Source organism: Eleutherodactylus coqui, chromosome 3 (assembly GCF_035609145.1).
Source record: "Eleutherodactylus coqui strain aEleCoq1 chromosome 3, aEleCoq1.hap1, whole genome shotgun sequence".
Taxonomy (NCBI): Eukaryota; Metazoa; Chordata; class Amphibia; order Anura; family Eleutherodactylidae; genus Eleutherodactylus; species Eleutherodactylus coqui.
The window spans coordinates 95204263-95230730 of record NC_089839.1 but is presented as its reverse complement, the minus strand read 5'-3'; the positions used below and the strand labels follow the sequence as shown (position 1 = coordinate 95230730).

The following is a 26468-nucleotide window of genomic DNA, read 5'->3' as shown; positions in this document are numbered from 1 at the left end:
ACAAGGAGCGGTGCAGAAATAGAAGAGGGCTTCTACTTGTCTGGCAGCCAGGATTCCATGAATCGAATGAGCCAGAGAAATTATATTTCCCCAATGTCAAGCCAGGACATATTATCTCCATGGTGCCCTACTCTGTTACTCCGGGGAACACACTTCAATTTTTAGTATGCTTCTTTGTAAAAGAGGAAAAGCTGTTAGTTTGTATGTATTTCATTTTAGCCTTCGTTGTTAAAAAAAAAACATACCACAGTCTGTATAGCAATTCTCATGAAGCTTCTGCTTAATTAATTACTTTCAATGTATTTAGTCATTTCTTAGAATTATTTTTTGTAACTCTCCAACAGTTACTGACTAATATAGATATAGGTTTAGGTTGGCTTCACATCTGCGTCAGCGGTTCCATTTTCTTGCTCCATTCGGAGAGCAGGAAAGGGGAATCCTCTGGCTGATTGGCTCCATCTTATGACAAAACCAAATAGACCCCCTTGACTATAATGGGGACCATTTGGTTTCCACTCAGCTGCCCGGCATTTTACTGGAAGAAAAAGTGTTGCATGCAGCACTTTTACTTCTAGTATCTTGTGCCAGATCTGCAATGGAACCTCCGAACTGAGGTTCCAGCACAGATGTGAAACCACCCATATCCATTTCTTGATACACTATCCTACCAAAAGTAACTGGACACCTGAGCAAAAAATCAAAAGTAGTATTCATTTTCATATGTAAATATTTAGTGGGGCTCCTTTGGCCCTAATGACCTTGGATGCACTCCATGTCATACTAGTCTACTAATGTCTAATACACTTCAGTTTGTATTTCTCTCCATTCATCCTGCAAATGTCTGGCGAGTTCTCTCAAACAAGATGCATCAGCAATGGTGCAAGGAGCATCAACATTGGACAGTTAAGCAATAGAAGTATGTTCTATGGAGTAATAAATCACGCTACTCCATCTTCAAATTAAATGGACATACCTGGGTGTGAGTGTGGAGGATTTGGGGGAATACCTTTTGCCTGAGTGTGTTGTGCTTACAGTTAAGTACGACAGACATTCTGTTATTCCGTGGCATGATTTTGGTCCTTAACTTGTAGTGGTAAGAACCATGAACACAGAGGTAGGTGTACCTTGACAGTCTAGATGATAATGTGTGACAATGTGGCAATACTCTGTGAATGGTCAGGCATACTTTCAACAAGACAATGCACCTGTTTTAAATTGGTTTAAGGATATGGATGTTCCAAGATTGTACTGACCTGCATAGACGCCTAATCTGAACCCTACTGAAGATCTTTGAGACAAACTTGTAGTTTTCTGGAAATATGAACAGCATCCATTTTCTTTTAAAGAACTCGCCAGACATTTGCAGGATGAATGGAGGGAAATACTAGCCGAAGTGTATCAGATGTTATTAGAAAGTATACCACAGAGAGTATCCAATTTCATTCAGGCCAAAGCGGCCCCCACTAACTATTGACATATGTAAATAAATGCTACTTTTGATTCTTGCTTAGATGTCAAATTATTTTTCGTAGGATAGTGTACTTCAGATGGAATCTTTATGCTCATTGCTTAAAGGTGGTTCTCCACTTTGGAGAATCCCTACTGATTAGAAGGATCAATTTACATTATTGTCGGTAACAGGTCCCTGTTTACATGAAGAGATGAGCCACCGATAAATGATCATTTTAATGTCCGCATAAGAGATGTGATGAACGACACACAAATGTTTCAACGTTTGTCAGTAAAATACAGTGCATATCAACACTAGACAATTTTCGAGAACGAATGTTCTTACAAACATCTGTGCACTTAGCATCAGCCTGAAGCATTACCTCCGCATCTGGCTACAATTAGCATGTATATATTGAGACACCTTGCCGGTTCACACCGACTCTTCTTACTTACATGCAAGTAATTATATTTGATTAAGACCTGGGGGATACATGGGTTATATAATTTACATCCCAGAGATCATCACTGTATAGGAAATAAAGTTTGGGCTCCCTACTAAGAATAGTCCGTTGCCCATAGCAACTCTGTGCAAACTCGGCCGTGATATTTCCCAGTTAGGGATATGAACATAGACATCATAAGACTCAAACTCTTTTTGAGCACGAACGGCCCCCTCCGTAACTGGCAATACATACCGATGAGAAGGGGGCGTTCAGGCAGCAATGTAGCCACTCCCATGCTGCCTCACTGACTTACCTCACTCCGTCCCCGCCCATAGTTACAGCCTCCTACTGACGACATCGCGCTGCCGTTCGCCCGGCCAATCGGGACGTACGGAGCGCGGTGACGTCACCCGGCAGTGCGGCGATGCGTTCCAGCGTTGAACGCGGAAGTATCACACTACTGAATGCGCTGCCTACGCAAGTAGCGCGGCGACTTCACCCGGCAGCGACGGATGCGTTCCAGCGTGGAACGCGGAAGTAACATACGAGAGTAGGTACGGCCGATCACGGCTCCCCATGTGACGATCGGCTAGGTGCTTTGCACATATCTGGAACAGCGCTATTGTCCGGACTTTAGTCCATACCAGAAAAGTGATCTGGTAAGTACAAAGATGAATGGGTTAATTTGCTATTCAACTAGATAAGTGGAACCCGCCCCAAAAGGGAACCCATTGGTTAATTGTGGACAGGCCCCCGGAAATGGGAGGAGCCACACCTCTATTTAATCCTTGCTGTGAGCTCTGGGACTTCATTGCCAGCCGCTCACCATCAGAGCCGCAGGCGCTATACTTTTTCTCCTCTTCTCCATCCGCTATATACCCCCCTCCCCCCCCCCCCCCTTACTACCAGGGCTGTGCAGCTCTGTCCGGCATTTGGGGCATTGCTGCCAACCCAATTAGGCGCATTGGTTTATTGATCCATCCCTGTTTTAGGGACCAAGTAACAGACAGTCCTTTACAGGCGGCAGGCTGTAATAGGACATTGGTCCAGTATTTGTGGGTGTGAACCAACAGATCTATCCCACTAGCCCTGTAGTATCTCTGGGCATGATACATACTGCGCCATAGGAGAGAATCGGTTTCCTAGGTTCCTCCGGGGGTTAGGGAATTGGTACATCCAACTCTCACTTTCTCGCCTCGAGACTCATATATGTTAACCGGTCTCGATGCATTGAAAAATGGTCTCAGACTAATACTTATAGGCTATCACTGGTCTCTTTGCGAACCTTTATAGCAAAGCGACTCCCTAAACTAAGTCTCTGAGCCAAGAGAGAGAGGGAAGTAGTAATAGGAGAACTCCATTTCTATCAGGGATATAGTCTTATTCCCTCTTAATCGAAAGGACTATCAACAAGGGTCTTATCTACTACGATAGGACTAATAGGGATAATCACGTAAATCCTAGGGCAACCCTTGGCCCTGCTCCTGAGGAACCGCCCCAGACAGAGGCGGAGAAACGCGTTGAGCAAGCAATTACCCTATTGAGCAAGCAAAATATCCTATTCTTTAAAAGTTGAAACACAGTAAAAAGTCATTATACGTTAAGACACTTTAAGCAGTCGCCCACGTTTGGAGCAATTACTTTATCTCTTAACGTCAATAGACGTAACATACATGAGCGACTGCTTAGCAATTTACTCTATTTGTCAACGGTGGATTACGCATAATAGTATCTGAGTGGGTGTTTACCATATAAACCAATTCTTCCAGTACTAACGCCGTAATACCCAAACCCTGAGTGACTATGGACTTCATACTGTGTAACACATACATCTGATTAAATACATGAATCCCTACTGTATTCAGATATATTGAAAGCGGCGACAAAAAATAAGGTCAGCTGGTTTCCAGCCTCTAATCATAAATGGAGGTACCCTGCTCTCCCTAACCGGAAACCTGATACATTCTGACCAACTTTTTGCTTCGTGACGTACCGCTACAAACCAGTGACCCAGTCCCCTAATATTGTCAATAGGGGTTAACCTGACTGGCTGTTAGAAGGGAATCGATACCCTCATATCATTTGATCACTGGGTCTTGTTATATGATCCATGTTGTTAGTCCACGTCTGTCTTTGTTTGTTATATGATTTATGTGGCCCCAATTTTAACTAGTTATTAATAAAAGTTATTCATTTTAATTTTAATCTATATCTGTGAAGGGTGCCTATACGACCATATAGATTTGGAATACCACTGTGATTTTTGAAGCATTACACTGTGCCCATTCAAATCAATGTATTGTCTGTGTAATACAGGACAGAAAAACTTCCTCCAGTGAGATAGATAATCTTTGCAACCGCTCCTTATTCTAGTCTAGAGATAAGGATCCTGAAAGAGAACTCCTTTCTACATACTCAGATTTCTATAAAAGGATGTATGAAAATGCCTTTTTTTACGGTAACTTGGACAACCCCTTCCAGCTGGTCAAACATGAGATAGCTGTTGACGGAGCAAGATGTAGAGACAGCTATTCCTCCCAACTCCACTGTAAGAATGCATTATTGGCCAAGCAACACGTTTTTTCCAATAAGGAGAGGGGAATATGTTCTGCCAGGCTCCTTTGGCAGCCACTTATCTCCTGTGGAGACAAGGGAATGGGCATGTTGAAATCCAACATGCCCAATTCTTTTCTCACTTACATTTGATGTTGCTGAAGTCAGGAGGCCCCCCTGACAGCCAATCCTGCTGAAATCAACTGATTTGGCCAACTTTTTTCTTAATATGTATAGACAGCTTTACAGCAACCATATGCCCAGATGTAGAAAGCGTATTTTGAGTGGTATTTGGCATCCCATATTGAAATCAGTCATAATGAGTGAGACTACAAGTTCAACAAAAAGTGGAGACTTTTTATGTCTCACAAAATGTGATCATGAACAAAGCAAAATAATTGTCTATCCTCTACCACATGGCCAACGAAGATGGCTTCAACCTTAGCAATGCCAATTCTAGTCAACGTGTTTGAAAGTTTCATGAAGAGCTTTTCATAAGTAAAGTCCATGACTTTAGTTGAAGTAAAGAGTATTTTTCAAGTACATAGGTGTTCACAATATAGAGTGAGCAGCACATCGACAAGGTTTAGAACTGCAGGACAGTAAGCCGTAGCTGGGACTGCTCAGTTTTCACAGAAAGACTACACAACTTTTTTACCAGTTACAGTTGGCTTAAAAACTCAAGCACATTGTGGAAAAAGATTACCGTGCACAAACAATTTAGTAGCACAGCATATCCCCTGATTATTATCTGGTATGTTATGATAGGTTAAACCAAAATGCTTGTGACCTTCTGGTTCCTAATTTTATTTTATAGTGTGGAAAGCCGCTCCCGGGACTTTCAAAGCAAGAAGATTGCTGTGGAACAGTGGGCACCTCATGGGGCTTAGGCAAATGTATGAAATGCCCAAAGAAAACTAGTAAGTATAGTATGTATGTAATCAATACAGAATGTTTTTAACTATTTTTGTACATTAGATCAAAAATGCTTAATCGGCAGTTTTCAGGACTAGATGTGAAGTTAGAAGTGTCTAGAAGTTATATGTTTCTCCATTTAAATTTTGGTACCGTGTTAGAAACTACAGCGGTATTGGGCATATTGAAATAAGTCATAATGAGGGAGTCTACAAGTTCAACAAAAAGGGGAGACTTTTTATGTCTCACAAAATGTGATCATGAACAAAGAAAAGCATTTGTTTGCCACATGGGCAACGAGGATGGCTTCAACCGTAGCAACCCCAATTCTAGTCAACATGTTTCATAAGTAAAGTCCATGGCTTTAGTTATTACCTGGTTTCTCTTACTAAAAACAATTACACTTTTAAAAATGCAAATACAGTAGATGATGGGAGAGATCTCTGTATTGTCCCCTGATATATCTATACATTGTTATCAGAGCATCCCCCTGTTACAGTACAGCCCTGGGTATAAATAGATGATGGGAGAGATCTCTGTATTGTCCCCTGATATATCTATACATTGTTATCAGAGTATCCCCCTGTTACAGCCCTGGGTATAAATAGATGTCTGGGAGAGATCTCTGTGTTGTCCCCTGATATATCTACACATAGTTAGTACAGCGCTCCTATGTTACAGTCCTGGGTATAAATAGATGATGGGAGAGATCTCTGTATTGTCCCCTGATATATCTATACATAGTTATCAGAGCATCCGCCTGTTACAGCCCTGGCTATAAATAGATGTCTGGGAGAGATCTCTGTGTTGTCCCCTGATATATCTACACATAGTTATCTGAGCATGCCCCTGTTACAGCCCTGGCTATAAATAGATGTCTGGGAGAGATCTCTGTGTTGTCCCCTGATATATCTACACATAGTTATTACAGCGCTCCTATGTTACAGATCTGGGTATAAATAGATGATGGGAGAGATCTCTGTATTGTCCACTGATATATTTATATAAAGTTATTAGAGCACCCCCTTGTTACAGTCCTGGATATAAATAGATGATGGGAGAGATCTCTGTATTGTCCCCTGATATTTTTATACATTGGTTTTATTGTGCCTCCGTTTTACAGTCCCAGGTATAAATAGATGTCTGGGAGAGATCTCTGTGTTGTCCCCTGGTATATGTACACATAGTTATTACAACGCTCCTATGTTACAGATCTGGGTATAAATAGATGATGGGAGAGATCTCTGTATTGTCCCCTGATATATTTATATAAAGTTATTACAGCACCCCCTTGTTAAGTCCTGGATATAAATAGATTATAGGAGAGATCTCTGTATTGTCCCCTGATATATTTATACATTGGTTTTATTGCGCCCCCGTTTTACAGTCCCGGGTATAAATAGATATCTGGGAGAGATCTCTGTGTTGTCCCCTGATATATCTACACATAGTTATTACAGCGCTCCTATGTTACAGTCCTGGGTATAAATTGATGATGGGAGAGATCTCTGTATTGTCCCCTGATATATTTACACATAGTTATTAGGGCATCCCCTTGTTACAGTCCCGGGTATAAATACAGTAGATGATGGGAGAGCTCTCTGTATTGTCCCCTGATATATTTATATATAGTTATTAGAGCACCCCCTTGTTACAGTCCCGGGTATAAATACAGTAGATGATGAGAGAGATCTCTGTATTGTTCCCCTGATATATTTATAAAAAAAAGAATCAGTGCAGATAAGTAATGTGGTGTATTTACAAAGTTCTTCAACTCTTTTTGTAGGTTGATTCTATATGTAGATCATAAAATGGTATGCGATTCCTTTAAAAATAGTTCACCTGTTTAGGATTTTTTCTCTTTTCCACTCTTCGTGTTACAAGATTAACATTTTTTACATCGAAACGTTCCTGAATCTTGAAGTGAGAGGAGGTGATGTTGACTGATGAACGCTGATTCATTTCATACTATAGGAACCCTGAGGATCTGACTCATCATGAATGTTCTCACTTTGGGCAAGAGAAATGAATCAACAATTTGACATTAAAGCGTATCTTTGCCCACTCGCGGTGAATCACGTCCAGCATGTGTGCCTGGGACGTACCTTCACAGCTCACTCTCCAACTTCTTTCAGACTTCCAATGCAAGTCAAGAGAATATAATACAATTATGCATCCCGACGCAGCTTTTGTTATTTTTGCACATTCCCTGCAGGTTCCCATTTTGTAAGTTTCCAGTCAGGACACAGCTAGTGCTTAGCAATAACCTGCCAGCAGTACAAGTCTCCACAGAGTACATGTCTTCTAGAATCAGAGGGCTTGGCATCAGAGAATGTGAAAGTGTTTCTGAAAGTCTTGAAGTTTACTGGAAAATCTATTCAGGCTAGTTTACAATAAAAAATGAAAGTTACTGTACAAACCTAGCAGACCGCGCAAGTAATGAGATTGTCTGCTCGTTGGTGCAAAAAGGGAATCAACATGACTCTACTTTTGTGAGCAGCATGTAAAAAATGTTTTTTATATTCCACTAGTTGGTAATTCTATACGACTTGTAAGGCAGACTATCGAGAAAAAGGGATTTACTGGAATTAGGTAACAAAGGATATTTGATGTCAAAGATACATTGTAGCTAAGGGCCCTTTTACACTGAACGATAATCATTCAGGTTCTCGCTGGACCGCGGGAATCTGAATGAGAATCGTTCATTGTAAGCGTTGGCAGGGACTGAGCTGCGAATGATAACTTGTTTGTCGTTCAGTTTCTGCAGCCATTAGGGCTTTTTCATATGTTCTTTTGCGTGAGTTTCAACCCAATGTATTTGCACTAATGTCAATGGGTTCACTTCATACACATTTCTGATTTTGTGTGTGTTAAAAAAACCGACCATGCTGTACTTTTGTGTGTAAAGATCCTTATAGAAGTCTATGGCGGAATGTGCAAACGTGCGCACAATATGCAAGGAGATGCGAAGAAGAATACATCTGGAACTCATTAGGATAAATAGTTATTTAAATCAGGACATGGTTGTGTCCTATGCACAAAAAAAACCACATCTTGTGCACGTAAAAAGTACAGTAAAATATGCAGAAACATGCAAAAAACAAACAAACTCATTCATGGCGCAAACACATTGGGTTGAGATGAGTGCAATTGTGTATGTGCCCGTGTGAAGCCACCCTTTATCCGCGGGCAAGGCAGGGTTTTTTGCATGTGGGACACAACTGCACACTGACTTAATTTGCTAATCCGTCTAATGAGTTCCAGCTATGCTCTTTTTCCAGCAGAATTGCACTGCTTTTCATGCATCTGGTTGCGCATTCTGCGTGGGTTGGCACATCAGCCATAGACTTCAAGGGGATCTTCGTTGCGCAAATGCACACAAAAGTATAGCATGCTGCAGGTTTTTTTTTTTGTGCACGTGAAATGTGCGCACAAAAGAGAGAGGTCTGAGCAAACCCATTGAAATCAAAGGACTCTATTTACTGCATATTGCATGTGTAAAGTTTACATGTGCAAAAACGCATGCAAATAAAGTCATGTGAAGGAGTCCTAAAAATCAGCAATCAATCTGCCCCAGTATGAGTATAGAAAAGTTTATTGGGGGTCTCCTATTAATGGTGTTTTTATTTCTTTGCAGCTTACTCATCGAATTCCCACTATATGGAGTGTCCTCAAGGTTACAAGCGTATAAATGCGACATTCTGCCAAGGTATGTCATGGGAAGACTCCATTATTGGAGTACAGTGATATAAAGGAATGAGGGTTATTTCATAAACTTGTATAAAGTGCCTAAAGGTGATTTCACATCTAAACTTGGGGTTCTGCTTTTCTGCTCCTTTCGGTGAGCAGAAAAGTAGAATCAATGTGGCTAAACAGCTGACATTAAATTTGTCCATTATAAGACCCCTTTTTCACGGTTTTCCCTCTGCAGACTACGTATCTAATAATCAGTTTTCACTGAGCTGGTGAGTGAAGAATACTGCTATGATGTCTTATACAATGCATATGGAGAAAACAGCAGTTTCTGCTCCATAGCTCTCTGCAGCACACACAAAAAATAATAGTACCATGGAGGACACTAAAGAAGGACTGAGCAGTGTAGCTGTGATTCCAGAAGATGTAACACAGTAATGGCCCTTTTGACACACAACGACAACTGCACGATTACCGTCATCACCAGCTTGTTTGTGCTCGTGTAGCCTGTTTAGACCGACAGATCATCGTTGAGGATCGTGAACTTTTTGTTCAGTTTTCCACATTCCTATGTGAAAGACTAAACAATCAGTATTTAAACACAACAAGAAATGAACAAGCCAACAATGATTTTTATAGCAGCTGAAACTGAATGACAAACGAGAAACTAACAATTCTCGTTTGCAGTTCAGTCATTGGCTCACAATTATACTTTAATCACTTACAAATAGCTACAGCAGCCTCATCTGTATGAGCATTTGCTTCTGTCTCCTTCCTCCTTTGTCAAAGGGGTATTCCAGTAAGATTACGTTACCCCTCATCAATGGGAAGGGGCATAACTAGCTCATCGTTGAGGGTTCAACTACTGAGACACTTACTGAACTAGAGAACAGGGTTTCAGTTGGCCCCCGAATTAACTGAGTGGATGTCATGTATGCACACAGCTGCTCCATTCAATTCAGTAACAGTGCTAGAGTTTGACAAGGGCTTGAACTCGGCTTAAACATACATAACCTCCTTCTTTTTAAAGAAACAGTGTATGAGAGCAGAAAGAACTTGTAGGTATGTTTAAAATGAATAAAATAATTAAAGAAATGTATAAACAAAATGCATGGGATTTTAATCATTAGCTGCCCTTTTGACCCCTGCTTGGCTGAGAGCTTTCCCAACAAATTTGTGTTTACCTCACCTCTTGCCCTGCTCTTGGTAGTTTTTGGAGCCAGCTGGTAACAGCAACTTAGTGGCTCAAACTCCTGACCAATGGAACCTTGTTGCTCGGGCAACATTGTGTCATATTACCTCCATTTAAAATTGGTCCCTACATGTCTTATTGAATTATGATTTATAATCCCATGTAATTTAAGGCATGCATTTTGTATGGTGTTTTCATATTTTTGTCCACCCCCTGTATATATATATATATATATATACACTACCGTTCAAAAGTTTGGGGTCACCCAAACAATTTTGTGTTTTCCATGAAAAGTAACACTTATTCACCACCATGCGTTGTGAAATGAATAGAAAATAGAGTCAAGACATTGACAAGGTTAGAAATAATGATTTGTATTTGAAATAACATTGTTTTTACATCAAACTTTGCTTTCGTCAAAGAATCCTCCTTTTGCAGCAATTACAGCATTGCACACCTTTGACATTCTAGCTGTTAATTTGTTGAGGTAAGCTTGTGAAATTGCACCCCACACTTCTAGAAGCATCTCCCACAAGTTGGATTGGTTGGATGGGCACTTCTGGCGTACCATACGGTCAAGCTGCTCCCACAACAGCTCAATGGGGTTCAGATCTGGTGACTGCGCTGGCCACTCCATTACCGATAGAATACCAGCTGCCTGCTTCTGCTGTAAATAGTTCTTGCACAATTTGGAGGTGTGTTTAGGGTCATTGTCCTGTTGTAGGATGAAATTGGTTCCAATCAAGCGCTGTCCACTGGGTATGGCATGGCGTTGCAAAATGGAGTGATAGCCTTCCTTATTCAGAATCCCTTTTACCCTGTACAAATCTCCCACCTTACCAGCACCAAAGCAACCCCAGACCATCACATTACCTCCACCATGCTTAACAGATGGCGTCAGGCATTCTTCCAGCATCTTTTCATTTGTTCTGCGTCTCACAAACGTTCTTCTTTGTGATCCAAACACCTCAAACATGGATTCATCCGTCCACAACACTTTTTTCCAGTCTTCCTCTGTCCAATGTCTGTGTTCTTTTGCCCATCTTAATCTTTTTCTTTTATTGGCCAGTCTCAGATATGGCTTTTTCTTTGCCACTCTGCCCTGAAGCCCAAAATCCCGCAGCCGCCTCTTCACTGTAGATGTTGACACTGGTGTTTTGCGGGTACTATTTAATGAAGATGCCAGTTGGGTACCTGTGAGGCGTCTGTTTCTCAAACTAGAGACTCTAATGTGCTTATCTTCTTACTTAGTTGTGCAATGCGGCCTCCCACTTCTTTTTCTACTCTGGTTAGAGCCTGTTTGTGCTGTCCTCTGAAGGGAGTAGTACACACCGTTGTAGGAAATCTTCAATTTCTTAGCAATTTCTCGCATGGAATAGCCTTCATTTCTAAGAACAAGAATAGACTGTCGAGTTTCAGATGAAAGTTCTCTTTTTCTGGCCATTTTGAGCGTTTAATTGACCCCACAAATGTGATGCTCCAGAAACTCAATCTGCTCACAGGAAGGTCAGTTTTGTAGCTTCTGTAACGAGCTAGACTGTTTTCAGATGTGTGAACATGATTGCACAAGGGTTTTCTAATCATCAATTAGCCTTCTGAGCCAATGAGCAAACACATTGCACCATTAGAACACTGGAGTGATAGTTGCTGGAAATGGGCCTCTATTCACCTTTGTAGATATTGCACAAAAAACCAGGCATTTGCAGCTAGAATAGTCATTTACCACATTAGCAATGTATAGAGTGCATTTGTTTAAAGTTAGGACCAGTTTAAAGTTATCTTCATTGAAAAGTACAGTGCTTTTCCTTCAAAAATAAGGACATTTCAATGTGACCCCAAACTTTTGAACGTTAGTGTATATATATTACGGTATATAGTAGGTGATATACCGGTGCGTTGCACTGCGATTTTATGAATATCAGTTCTGGAATATACAAAATGGGACACAAAAATGAGCCCCACACCGCACTCTTATGCAAGCTGTCCAAAGCTAAATCTGTGTTGCCCATAGCAACCAATCACAGCACAACTTTCATGTTACCTCAGCAGTATAGGAAATAACAACCAATCACAGTGCAGCTTTCATTTTACCTCAGCAGTATAGGAAATAACAACCAATCACAGCGCAGCTAAATTTTACCTCAACAGTAGAGGAAATAACAACCAATCACAGCGCAGCTTTTATTTTACCTCAGCAGTATAAAAAATAACCAACCACAGCACAGCTTATTTTACCTCAACTGTGCAAAAACAGAAAGCTGAGCTGTGATTGGTTACACAAAAATTGAAGGGAAACTGTTGAGTTTTCGATTCTTAATTACGCCAGTATTCGTCAGCTGGTGCTGAAGAACGCTTATGCAAAATTACAATCAAATCGGACCAGAACTATGGATTTGCATTTTATATTTAAAGATATAAAGGCCTATTAGGCACAACAATTATCGCTTAAAATTCACTCAAAAGCCATCTTCTGAGCAATAATCGTTGTGTCTAAATTGGCCTTAAAATGTTGGTTGTCAAAGGATTTCTGCTGATTTCAGTCTGTTATCTCTTCTGAATATAATAAAAAAAACCTTTTCTGTCAAACAGAAGAAACAAGCATGTATGGCCTCATATGGAAACCTATGTGGCCTTTGATGAATGTATTCAATATCTTCTAATGGAATAAACTGCTGCCCACATTGCTGGTTTCCTGAACTTTCAGTGATACAGCAGTGTTCAGTTTTAACAAGTGTTGTGTGCCTGTTCTGGCTCTTGCAAATGCTGAACGTGGTTGTTCAATAAATACTCATGACCTCATGCTATTACATGCATATTGTGCTAATATTTTGTTCATTACCATGAGCAGATTGACACAGCTGGTAATACTGTAGATCTGCAAATTATGGGTTATAGGAAAATGACCCGGGGATTCCCTTTTTGATTTTCTTTGAATTCCAGTGTCTTCTGTGCTCCCTCTGGCCTTGTCTGAGTGAAACATAGTGCATGGGTTTTGCCAAGAATTTTCCTTGCTAGACATATTTTCATATATCTATGCATTTTGGAACAACATTAGTATAAGGGATAGTCTGTACCTCGAGTCAATGAGCTAAGTTGTCACTGGTTGCCAAATTCTTTCTAAGACTTTTGAATATATCAAGTTTAACTGATGGGAAATTGTTACTTAATTACTGTAATTACTTAACAAGGTTCCCCAGTTTTACAATGCCTTTAAATTAGAAAAGTCAACTGAAAAATAAGGTGGGCCTAGGTTATCCTGCTGCTGGAATGCCCAGCAATCAGCTGTGATCAGCAGAGTAATCTGACTGCAAGTGTTCATTTCTCCTGCAGTGCCTCTATAGGCAAAATGAAGCATTACACAGTGTCCAGTGAAATAAAGGGACAGTTAGCTGTTCTCTTCTTTAGCTAATTAATGGAGGTCTGGAATGAAGCACCCCCATATGAACTCAGAATGCCCAGATTTACTGATGTGTTTGAATATGTGTTTTCTAGGCAGTACAATCAATGTAACAAGTGTTAACAGAACACAGGGTTTCGAATAGTATGTTTTTGTTTTCTTAACGGATAAGTAGAGTTTCAGCATGTGTGTTATAAACTTTGATTCTTTCCTCATTTGTGCTCACCGTTCAGATGCATTAATGTTTGAAGGGGTTTTCTGGTACTCCATTATTGATGATTTACAGGTCATCAATATCTGATATCTGATCTCTGGGGCCCACTGCATTGGACCCTCGCCAATTACCTGTTGGAAAAGTCCTGGAACTCAGGGAAGGCCAGTGTTGTTACGTATATTCTCCGCATGGCCTGAGAGTTGCTCAGTCCTATTTATGTGAAAAGTGTGCCTGGTATAGGGTGAACTTCCAAAACCAGAACAAATGGCCCAGGACCCAAAAGAATTACATTATAAGAAAAAAATCCAAAACCCTATGCCAAAGCCAACAATAACCCTATATTGAGTCCCATAAAATATAACTTTAATTGAAAACTAATAAAGTTTCACACTATCTATATGAGCCTTTAAAAGTCCGGAACCCCTGGTGTCCCAGTATATAGCACAATATAATATATTGTACGTAAGGCTGTATGTTGCCAGGCATCGTGTCTATAGCCTCGTTTCCCCTGAGAACTCCAGATCTCTGGCAGAACATGCTGAGAACTTTCTTTTAAATCAGATTCCCACATTGTGTTTTTGCCCTATCCGTTGCTCACTCCCTAACCCTATAGTGTCAGAGGGTGTAGCGGTAGTGGAGGGAGCAAAACCTCCCCTGATTTAATGCATACCTGTGGGTATTTATACCTAGAGGACACTTTTTCCTGACTATACAGTGCTATAAACTGGGCAGTAGGTGTTCTGGGTTTTTAATTACTCATACAGTGTGAAATGTTATTAGTCTTCAATAAAAGTTACTTTTTAGGGGACCACATATAGGGTTATTATTGCCTTTGGCATAGATTTTTGGTATAGAATGAAGAGGCCATGTCTCTCATCTGAATGTCGTAGCCTCTTTAAACAGCTGATCAGCAAGGGTCCTGAGTGGAGGATCCCGCCAATCAGATACGTATATACGACTTATCCTAAGGAAGGTCAAAAATATTAGAGTGCTGATAAACCCTGTTAATTTTTGACTTTGTTTTAGAAGGGTTTATAATTTAATGAGTTTTGCAAACTTCTCTGTGATAATTTGATAATCCAGATTATCTGATAACATTTTCTGCAAACTGCATATTTTGTCTATCAGCAGTACCAACATTTAAGCTGCTTAACAGAAGCAAAGATAATTGAATATCATTTATGAAATTTAGCAACTGAAGAGCCATGTCTGGACCACATGTGGTCATTTTACTTTAAAACCTCGTTGGAAACCCTTTTGCCATAGGGCGGTGATTATCATCATTTGTATGGAACGATACCATTGGGTATTGGGACACTGTGCTCCTACTTGTTTAGTGTTTTTCCAATCCCAAAAAACAAGCTGGCAAGCTTCATTTTCCTTAATTTCCTTCTATTTCCCTTCATTTCTTTCCATTTTGCTTCGTCTTTCATTTTTCTCCACTTTAATATATCATATCCATTCCAAATACCGGTAATTTAATTTTCTTGTTCCAAATTGTACCTAAGTATTAAAGACCATACAACATAGCGATGTAATCATTTTGGGTAAATCTATTTGACATCTTTTGGTGTCTTGCTTGTGTATTTTGAATCATGCTGTACTCTGCTAAAGGTACCAGTTTCTTAGGTCGGTTCTATATCTGTGTCAGAAGCTTAGGTCGGAGGTTTTGTCACAGATCCAGCGCTTTTCTCCTAAAGCCTGGCAGCTGGATGGAAAGCAGGCGGGCGACATTATAGTCAATGGGGTTCCTCCAGCGCTGATCAGTTCAATTCAGAGACGGAACCATTCGGCCGCTGTAATTCCCCTTTACTGCTCCCTGAATGGAGCAAGAAAGTGGAATCCCTTAACACAGATGCAAACTTCCCTTATCTCATTCACTACAATCTAGTTTTATCTCTAGAAATAGATTATTTCCATAAAGTGTTTTGCTCATGTGTACTGTGTTATATCCTTTTGCAGATATTAATGAATGCTACATGCAAGGCGTATGTCCTAACGGAGAATGTTTAAATACAATCGGCAGCTTTAGATGTACCTGTAAACAGGGGTTTGTTCCAGATCCTACATATTCTTCTTGTGTGGGTAAGTAGAGTTCCTGTAGTTTGCAAACACACCTCAAATGTGCACATTTATTGGAAAACCCTTTGGGAGCCTTGGTTTCAAGTTAGGGTTGCTAACTGAATTTTTCAAACATTTTCTGGGCAACATGTCCAAAAAATAACAAACTTTTTAATGGACATATTGGAAACCATAATGAATAATAAATGTTTATGTAATACATGTTTATAGCTCAATATACAGATATTAACTCTTTACCATCATTTACTGTGAGCTGCAAAATGCTGATAATTGCAATCACAATGACTTGTCTAAATACTACCAGCTTAACAAAAATAATCATGGACACATCTATTTTTTTCCCAAATACTGAAAAAATTCCCCTATTTTAGGGGCTACCCAGGAACTTAAAGGGGTTACTGTATCCCACCAAAATCAGTTATCTTGATCCATCGGATAAGTGATAAATGACTGATCACTCGTGGCTTCGCCTTTACAATTTCCAGAAACCACTAGAACATCGCACTCCATGTCCCTGTTAATCAATAGAATGAAGGTGTGCATGTGTGACCATTGCTGCATTAAATTCAATGAAGATAGTGAATAGAGCTTTGGTCACACATGTGCACTGCTACTCCATTTGCCTGGGGCACTCAATGCACTCCGGCTTTAAAAAATTCCTTGGGCCCCAGCACATGGACCTGCAGCATTCAGTCATTTATCACCTTTCTTGTGGATAGATGATTAATGATTTTGGTTTGGTTACTAGAGATGAGCGAGCACGCTCGGATAAAGCAGTTACTCGAGAGAGCATCGCTCTTCTCGAGTAACTGCTTACTGTTCACCCCCGCCCCCCCCCCGAGCCTGCTCGGACAAGTAACTGCTTTATCCGAGCGTGCTCGCTCATCTCTATTGGTTACCACATTATGGACAGTTTGGCAGACATGGGTTCATTATTTGTAATTGCATATACAATAAATATTCTAAAGGATTTTTCTCTCCTTGTCTGTCTTTTTTTATTTTTTTTCCCGCTACTTTTTGTTTAGGATTCATATTGGCAGCAGAATAAGTTGCAAGACACATGCAAAGCGTTCATCTTGCACACACTAATTTTTAGTAGTACCAAAGACAATGTAATTATTTGTCCCTATCCCTAATTTCTATTCATATTTTTTTAAAACAAAAGAAAGTGGCAGGGCCAACACACAGTAGCAAAAAGTCACACATTTTGGCACTCAAGATGCCATGCACCGAAACGTGATAGTTGTATGCCAGAAGCCTGGCATAAAGAGTTTAGTAAATGTGCTCCATTGTTTTTCCATGGCAGACACACGGAAGCTCTTCAGTGTGCAGGCCTGGCATTGGAGCGGATCATGTGTTTTCCTGCTCTCATAATTAAGAGTTGATTGGGTGAAATGGGATATTGTACTCACCTCTGGTCAATCCCCTGGTTCATTAAAAAATAATAAATAAATAATGGTAATTAAAAATATTCGATGTGTGTTTTCAGTTGTCTCAGAAGTGAACCACACATAACCTGTATAACCTGTCTATGAATGATATCTCGGCTAATAACTAATGAGCAATCATTGCACTGTGTAAAAGCAAATGGACTGTTGTTCGTACACTTTAATGACTTTTCTGAGCAGCTATCTGAATAATAGTTGCTCAGTGTAACAGTATCTTAAGGCTCTGTTCACTTCAATTTTTTGTCTTACATGGGAGGTATACCTCAGGAATATTCCCCAATGTATATCTCTGATGGAGACCCCTGAATATGCAACCATATATACATGAATAGCATACATTGGACATTAACTCCCATTGTAGAAAAATATACACCCCACTTGTTTGTTCTTATACATTGCAAATTAATTATAAAGGTGTGCTGGTCCAGTATATGCTAAAGGGACACTCTAGGCAACACTAGATGGGGGTCTTTGGATATGTTTGGCTGGTGCAGTAAAAACGATGTGCAAACTAAGATGTACTGCAGCAAAATTTAACTTGAGGCTTCACATGTTAGGAAAAAATTCAGTGCCACAGTGTATTTGCTCTTTCAATACTTTTTCAATTGCATTTGTTGTGTTGGGATAAGACAACAATAGCTTTTAAGTGTCTTAAGATACTTTGTCAAAGAAAGTTAGTAACATAGCAATATAGCATGTAAGGCCATAAAATAGACACATGTTCTCCAATTCATCCTATTATCCTTCACTGTTGATCCAGAGGAAGCCAAAAAAAGCCCAATGAGGTAGAAGCCAATTTTCCTCATTTTAGTGAAAAACTTCCTTTCCAACTCCAATCTGCCAATTGGAATAATCCTCGGATCACCGGCCTTTCTGAAGTAATTGGGGAATTTAACATGTAATATTGTTACACTCAAGAAAGACGTCCAGGCCCCTCTTATACAATTTTATCAAATTTGCCATCACCACATTCTCAGGCAGAAAGTTCCATAGTCTCACTGCTCTTACAGTAAAGAACCCCCTTCTGTGTTGCTGTAGAAACCTTCTTTCCTCTACACGTAGAGGACGCCCCTTTATTACAATCACAGTCCTGGGTATAAACAGATGATGGGAGAGATCTCTGTATTGTTCTCTGATATATTTATACATAGTTATTTGGTCGCCCCTCAGCTGTGTTTTTTCTAAACTAAATAATCCCAATTTTGATAACCTTTCTGGGTATTGTAGTCCACCCATTTCATTTATTTTTTTTAGTTGCCCACCTTTGTACCCGCTCAAGCTCTGATATGTCCTTCTTTAGTAGTGGTTCCCGAAAATGTCCTTAATGTTCCATGCGGGGTCTGACTAGTGACTTGTAAAGAGGAAAAACAATGCTCTCATCATGTGCCCCTAGACCTCTTTTGATGCACTCCATGGTTCTATTTGCCTTGGCAGCAGCTGCCTGACACTGTTTGCTCCAGGTAAGCTTACAGTTAACTAAGATCCCCAAGTCCTTTTCCATGTCAGTGTTTCCCAGTGGTTCCCCACTTAGTGTGTAATGGTGACATGTATTTTCTCTGCCCATGTGCATAACCTTACATTTATCTGTACTAAACCTCATCTGCCACTTTTCTGCCCAAGCCTCCAGCTTATCAAAACCAAGTTGCAACTGCATTCTGTCATCTCTTGTGTAAATTAATGTATATAGTTTTGTGTCATCTGCAAATATTGATAATTTACTGTGGAATCCTTTTACCAGGTCATTAATAAATATATTAAAAAGAATAGGGCCCAATACTGCCCCCTGTGGTACCCCACTAGTAATGGTGACCCATTTAGAGTATGTACCATTAATAACCACCCTCTAAAAAGTTTTAGAAACCCACATATTTTGTATCACCACATCTATAATGACCTGTACAATTAATTGAACACATTACTTATCCTGCATTCAAAAACTGTAACCACCACCCTCCATAAAAAACTGAGGCAGAATTACTTAGTTTGTTAATTTAGCCTCTTAAAAAAATCACAATTATAGTGATCAAAAAAGTCAATCTACCCCAATATGGTGCCAATTAAAACTACAACTCTGCACAAAAAAACTAGCCCCCACAAAAATTTGAATACAACAATGTAGAAAAAATGGTAACCCCCCCCCCCAAAAGGTTTTTATTGTACAAGTGGAAAAGACTAAAAATAAATAATAACTTTGCTATCGTAGTAATCGTGCCAGCCAGCATAAAAAAATGTATCATGTCATTTATGCTGCATGATTAACGCCATAAAAAGGGTACTAATAAAGGGGTTAGTAGGCATTCATTTCTCGAATATTGGCTTGGGGAGTAGTTTTTGTGTAACAGTTGCAGATACAATAACAGCATCATGGTGCTGGATTCCTCCCTACAGAAATAGGTCTTATACTTGTTATATGTAGCTCAATATTGGAGATACAAAGCAGGTTGCTAAACTAGGGATGTTTTTCCTGGAAGAGCGGCACATGATTAATGGTGTAAAGAGAAGTTATTTAGGTGGGTTTTATCACCAGCACATGCCTGAGACATCTGTTACGCCAAAATAAATCTTGTGCTGAAACTAGACAGAGGTCACATAATTAGTGGCTTGCAGTAGTCGTAGAACAGGGACAACACTTGGGGGCTCGAATAACTTATACATATCTATTTAGCTGTTTGGCTGATTTGATGGATGGCAGGTAATTTCAAAATACAGTACTAGGAGAGTAAAGTATATACTGGAAACATGTACAAGCTGAAAAATCCACCGAGCTGATTCCTAAAACTTAACTTTTATTACGACTCCTCAATAGAATATTAGAAACCTGCACCCTGGGCTTAAAGGTGAAGAACAGGCATACACAGGCTGTTATGGCAGCATTGAATGATATCAGCTATGCAGGCAAGGGGTTGTGGGAAAACAAATGATGATTAAAAGAAAAGAAAATGAAAATAATTTTGTTTGCTTACGTTTTTATTAATCTTTCAAGAGAAGCAGAAACAAGAACATGCGCGGTAATACACAACCAGATGAGATAGCACTAGAATAGGTTCAACATTTTCAAGAATGAAGACAACACTAGAATCCGAAGGAAAGCCTCCAGCACCACAATACTCAACAGTAACACTTCATATTTTAGTCCATCTTGTTTAAAAGCCGGTAAACGATACAAACATCATGGAGGAAACGCTTGTACGCATCAGAAAACTCTTTCTTCAGAGCGGAGTGTTCATAAAGTAATTTAACCCCTTAAGGACCACAGTGATTTGGTCCTAAAGAACTAGACACTTTTTAGGAATTTTACCCTTGTAGTGGCTTTACGTCCCTATTTTTTTTCCCTTTTAGCTACCAATTTTTTTTTCTGCATTGTTTCCCCATGACATATAGGGCTATTTCTTTATATCTTTTTTCACTGACTTTTTCTCCCATTTTTTAGTATTATTAAAAGTTATTTAGTCTTAGTAAAATGCTAAAAAATGTTTTTTTTGTTTATAGTTATTTTTAAAATTAGTATATAAAGGTAAAATATAGTACAGGAAGAGGTCCTTTTTGTTTTAGACGTTTTCATATAATAATAATCTTTATTTATATAGCGCTAACCTATTCCGCAGCGCTTAAAATACAGGGGAAATAAAACAAGACAACGGTTACATGAAGTAATCAATTGGTGGAAACAGTAGGGGTGAGGGGCCAACAAACTTACATACTACAGATAATGGGGTGATACAGAAGGTAAAGGGGCTGGAGATGTGCACGGTATGGTGAGGTGGAGAGTGAGGGATGCTATACACACAGACAATGGTCAGTCTGTATAGTGACGGAATCGGTATGACTGCAGGTGTCGGTTGATTACGGCTAGCAGGGATTGCAGTCAGTAGGTTAGGGAGCATGTTATCAGGTGGAGTACAGAGGGGTTTGGTTTAGGGGATATGGTATGCCTCCCTGAACACGTGCGTAATTAGAGCACGCCTGCAGTTTAGTGTGTCAGTGATTGCCTGGATATTTTTGGTAGCTCGTTCCAGAGGACTTGGTGCTGCTCTTGAGAAGTCTTGGATGCGGGAATGAGAGGTTCGAATTAAAGGAGCAATCAGTCTGATTTCATTAGCAGAGCAAAGGGCCCAGGCTGGCTGGTGGATTGAGATGAGGGAAGCAATGTAGGGCGGCACTGTGCTGTGGAGGGCTTTGTGGATGAAGGTAGTGAGTTTAAATTGTATTCTGTATTTAACGGGCAGCCAGTGCAGTGACCGGCACAGGGCAGAGGCGTCCGAGTAGCGGCTAGACAGGAAGATGAGCCTGGCTGCCGCATTGAGGATAGATTGGAGAGGGTAGAGTCTGGCATGGGGAGGCCTATCAGCAGCGAGTTGCAATATATATATAATTTGTATAGTTTTCGATTACGGTGTGCGACGGTTTTGGTTTGCGTCGGTGGTTGGTCTTTTTCTTTTTTATGTATATATACTTTATTCTGAAATTTATTTAAATTATTTTGTAACAATTTTTTTTAACATCAATGTCCTCCATGACATCATATAAGACCTGTGTATGTCTATTTTTTTTCACACTTTTCCACTGTGGTTGAGGCATCCATAGGAGCTGCAGCTACAGGGCAAACCTTCCCCCTGTAGTGACAGTAGTCACAAAGAGAGCTGATAAGCATCTGCTAAGACCCTGCAGCTCTGCTGTGGAAGTTGGTATCCAGCAATCAAGTGATCTCTGGGTCGAATAGTGGGCATAACACTTCTGCTTCTCCCTGCACTACACAGTGCTCATTGAGTGCTATGTAACCTGTTAAGGAGAAGGCAGAAGTGGTTAAAAACTGCTTCTCCATTCTCCTCCAGGTCTTCTGCTGTAATTAGCAGCCAAGGACCCAGCCTGCTCCTGCTACACTGCAGAAGCAGGAGCTTTAGGCCCCCTGCACACAGGCGGAAGTTCCCTGGCAGGATTTCCCGCAGAATTTCCGTCCGTAGAAGCTGTCATAGGATTGCGTTAGAAAACGAAATCCTAGGCAGACGGCCGCGATTTGTCTGCGCGAAATCATGCGCAGAAAACAAATCGCGGCACACTCTATCTCTGTGCGGGGCTCACAACCCAGCCACCGACTCCGCTCTGCGCCGGCTGCCCGGCAGCCGGCACATCAAAGAGCTAGGCCTGTGGGAGCAGGTGAGTGCCGCGCTGGTATCTGCAGGAGATCCAGCTGCGAGAATTTTCGCAGCGGGACCCGACCCGGCCGTCTGCAGGTGGCCTTAATCCTGCGCCGTACTTTTGCTATCTGCCAAGATTAAAGTTACCGTAAATTTACTGCACTTGGTCTTTAAAGGGCTTAATAGAAAAGGAAGAATTATCACATGGTCAGGGAAGCGGAAGTGCCCGTCACATTGATTTGATTGCTGATGCAATGGGATTGGCTGATGTCCATGTGATGGGATTTTATTTTTCTATTTAAATCACTTTGTATACATTCATGATACACTATGCGCAAAGACGTTTTCAAAGCACATAAGCATTTCTTTCATGCAGTTTGCAACATGTCACAGCTTTTACCCCCTTAAGGACCAAGCACCATAGTAAAAATACAGCATGGCATTAAATCTCCTGCAATCTAGGAGGAGCAGGTTGGGTTCTCTGCGGTCTTCTGCCTGCTATTTTACAGGCTACATAGTGTTCAATGAGTGTTATGCAGAGAATGTGAGGAGCGGAAGTGCCATTTCCTTCATGGGAAATCACCAATGACCCCTGGCATGTCAAAGCTGCAGAGTCTTAGCTGCCCTAGATCTCACAATGACTACTCTCACTATAGGGTATGTTTCCTCTGTAACTGAGTCTCCTATGGATGCCAAAAATTACAGTGGAAAACTGTGAAATAAATAAGAAAAGACAGTGTGACTGACCCCCAGAAGTCTTATATGATGTCATGGGGGACATAGATGTTTTTAAAAAAAGCAGAAAGCGGTGTAGGTTGCCTTCAACAGCATGCGTTAGGGCAGGTTATCCCGGTGGTAAACCTTCTGACTCAAGGGGAAAACATTACCAATGACAATATATCATATTACATACTAAATTAAACTGTAGAAAATCAATAGTTCTGACAACAGTATTGCATGTACAACATATAAGGTGAGAGGACATTCCTGTACAACCTTTCAAGCCTACCCTGTATACATTTTGGCTCTGTGTTCTTCACCCTAAGAGCATTGGTCTAGTAGAGAATTGCATCAGTGTTCCTGTGGGAATGTGCTTCCTTAGATGGCCACAATGTCTACTACTAAGGTAGTTCCACCATGTATTTATTAATACTTTTTTTTCCAGATTGAGTTGGCTTAGGATCTTCCGTCTCATACCTAAATTCTCTCTAAACCAACATTTTTGTTTCTTTAAATAATATTGACTTTTTTCACATCATTGTCCATGCTTACACTCTGGGAGAGGTTTATAGATGACTTAAGAATGACACAACAAAAACAAAAAAGTAGGACATGAAGAAATATTTACCTTTTCCTAATAGTATAACTGCATTTAAGCATTTTTATAGGTGTACTAAAACCATATGTTTATTTAGTCTTTTTATTTCCACAAAAAGTTGGACCAGAAAGATGTCTTTTACAGTGTAATAAGGCCAGACAGGCTTCAGCCACACTTTTCTGTTTCATGAAGTGAGACTGGCAGTTTGCCTTTGCCCTTTCTCTTGTAGCCCCATGCCAAGCTGATCGCTCACTGACCATGAGCAGAATTATGTGCTGTAGACTCCCTTCGCTTTCCTGAACAATAATTTAAATAGTCTTTGGAGAAATTAAATGATCTGGCAGAAGAGAGGGAAGGTAAAATATGACCACTTAGCAGGCAGCTGATATCATGCCAATAAACAAGACGGGAGAACTATGTCATTTATTTTCCTATCTTCAAATAAATGATTATGGCATAGAAGATATTTTTTTATTCTGGAAACTGGACTTAAGCCACAAGTAAAAAACTTGTACCGCCTAGCGTCAAAACAAACTAATTTGGCCCCATAACACATTTATAATGGTCATATTTATAATTTGTTTACTTGGAAAATGTTCATTTAATTACACTGGGACAACTTTACTTATGCACCTTCTGGAAACTACCAGTCAAATGGTTTAATTTGCTGGCAATAATTGGTTAAGTGCACAGCTCCTCAGCAGGATGTCATAGAGGAAGGGCTTTATTTTGGGACCCTCCTCTGTTAGGCCTTGCTCAGGCAAGCGGTTTTTTTGTGCACAAATAGCCGCACAAAAAGAGCGCTGCTCGCATGTGGAAAATTTGCGTGAACGAAGCTAAAGGCACAATCTACATCTGTGCATAATTTGCTTGTTCACATGATTCATGGTGCGTGCTGTGTGTTAATCCAGCTCCCATAGGAGTCAATGGGAACTCCTGCGCAAAATGCACCAAAGATAGGTAAGGTCCTATCTTTTCTCGCAGCACGCACCTCAGATGTGTGCATTGTAGCCACGCGTGTCCTATCTTTCGCAGGTGTGAGTATTTTGCGCATCTAAAAATTGTCCATATGAACGCTTCAATAGGAAACCGTTGGTTCTAATAGACGTGTTATTTTAGCGCGGCTATTGGTGCGCAAAAAACCGCTCATCTGAACGAGGGTGCTTTTAGATAGAATGTATTGTTCAAATGAGCGAAAGTGTATAATAATCGTTTGGTCTAAACTCAAGGCAATGACCGAATGACAAATGATCATTGACTTTTCGTCCGTTGTTCATTTTGTGCAGGCATAAAAACCATTGTTGACTCGTTCACCAATTGTTCGGCTTAAACTGCGCTCATTCAGTCCTTCTCAGCCACAAATGTTAAAGACTGAATAATTCTCGTTTGAACGAGCCAACGATGTAAATGCCTGTTTAAACAGCCTGCACGAGCCAGCTAGCGGTAACGTCACTTGCTCATTCAAATGGGTCGTCTAAAAGGATCCTGTGTGACCGACCCGGTATTACTCTATAAAGTAAAGTCTGGCTGACCAGAACTTACCCTCTACTGGACTTGTTTTTCCACTTGTAGTCGAATGCATGGAGTCAAAGGCACTGCAAATCATTTCAGCCGGTGCCAATCTTTATATGTTCACGTGAGCCTTACAAAACTTTATCATTCAATTGGCCAGCCTAAGATGCCTGATTCTCTTTTTTGTATTGCATCATCAGCTGAGTGAATTACATCATCATCTGGTATTTGAGGTTCCAGAATAAACTAATAGTACTACTAACTGTACTGTAAACTAGGAAAATGAAGTATTGGGATAGTTTTGCTTTTGACTTCAGTTTAATTTCTTGTATTTTATTTCTTTTGTGTTAATAAAACTTCTCTTCTTTCTTCAGTTGAAAATCTTTTGATATCTGAGGAGAAAGGTGCATGTTACCGCCTAGTCAGTACTGGGAAGCAATGCATGCTACCGCTGTCTGTTCATCTCACTAGGCAGCTCTGCTGTTGCAGTGTAGGCAAAGCTTGGGGACCCAACTGCGAAACGTGCCCCGTTCTTGGAACACGTAAGTATACTCTAATTCAATATGGGTTAACAGGGTTTTGGGGGTCTTTGATATTGATGACCTTTACTTAAGATATGTTATTAATATCATATCAGTGAGGGTCCAACTCTATCAATCAGCTGTTTGAAATGACCGTGACTTTCATACACAATAGTTTCTATAGAGGCCTCCTCCTGCCTTGGAGGTCCAAATTTGCCTGTAGGCCTTAAAGGGGTTGTACGGAATTTTACTATTACTATTTACTATTCCTCAGGATAGTTGATCGGCTGGCGTCCTCCGCTCAGGACCCTTGCTGATCCGTTGATTGCCAGGCTCAATGTCAGTGCAGATTGTGCTGTCAACATTGCAGTGGCTTGATTTGGTACTACAGGCACAGCTCCTATAAAATTAAATAGTTGGTATATGTTAGTAACTGAAGACATATGATGCATGATGTGACATTGTACTTGAATGTCTGTAGATTTGTTCTTCTACAGCATAAGGCGAGATAGCGAATATAAATTCTCAGCTCTTTACTAGTGGTAAGGCTCCAGTGATTTCCTGCCAAATATTTGGCTTCATTATAAATAATT

The 26468-nt window shown here is 40.3% G+C and overlaps 1 protein-coding gene across 2 annotated transcripts in view; it reads left to right on the top strand.

Annotated features, from left to right (window-relative positions):
* Nucleotides 1–26468, top strand: part of LTBP1 (latent transforming growth factor beta binding protein 1) — a 373900-nt gene that overhangs the window by 239243 nt on the left and 108189 nt on the right. For both annotated transcript variants that reach the window (XM_066595882.1, XM_066595883.1), the window contains 4 exons: nt 5266–5368; nt 9001–9072; nt 15822–15944; nt 25729–25896. In XM_066595882.1, the coding sequence (XP_066451979.1) occupies nt 5266–5368; nt 9001–9072; nt 15822–15944; nt 25729–25896 (466 nt within the window). The remainder of the gene's footprint in view (nt 1–5265; nt 5369–9000; nt 9073–15821; nt 15945–25728; nt 25897–26468) is intronic.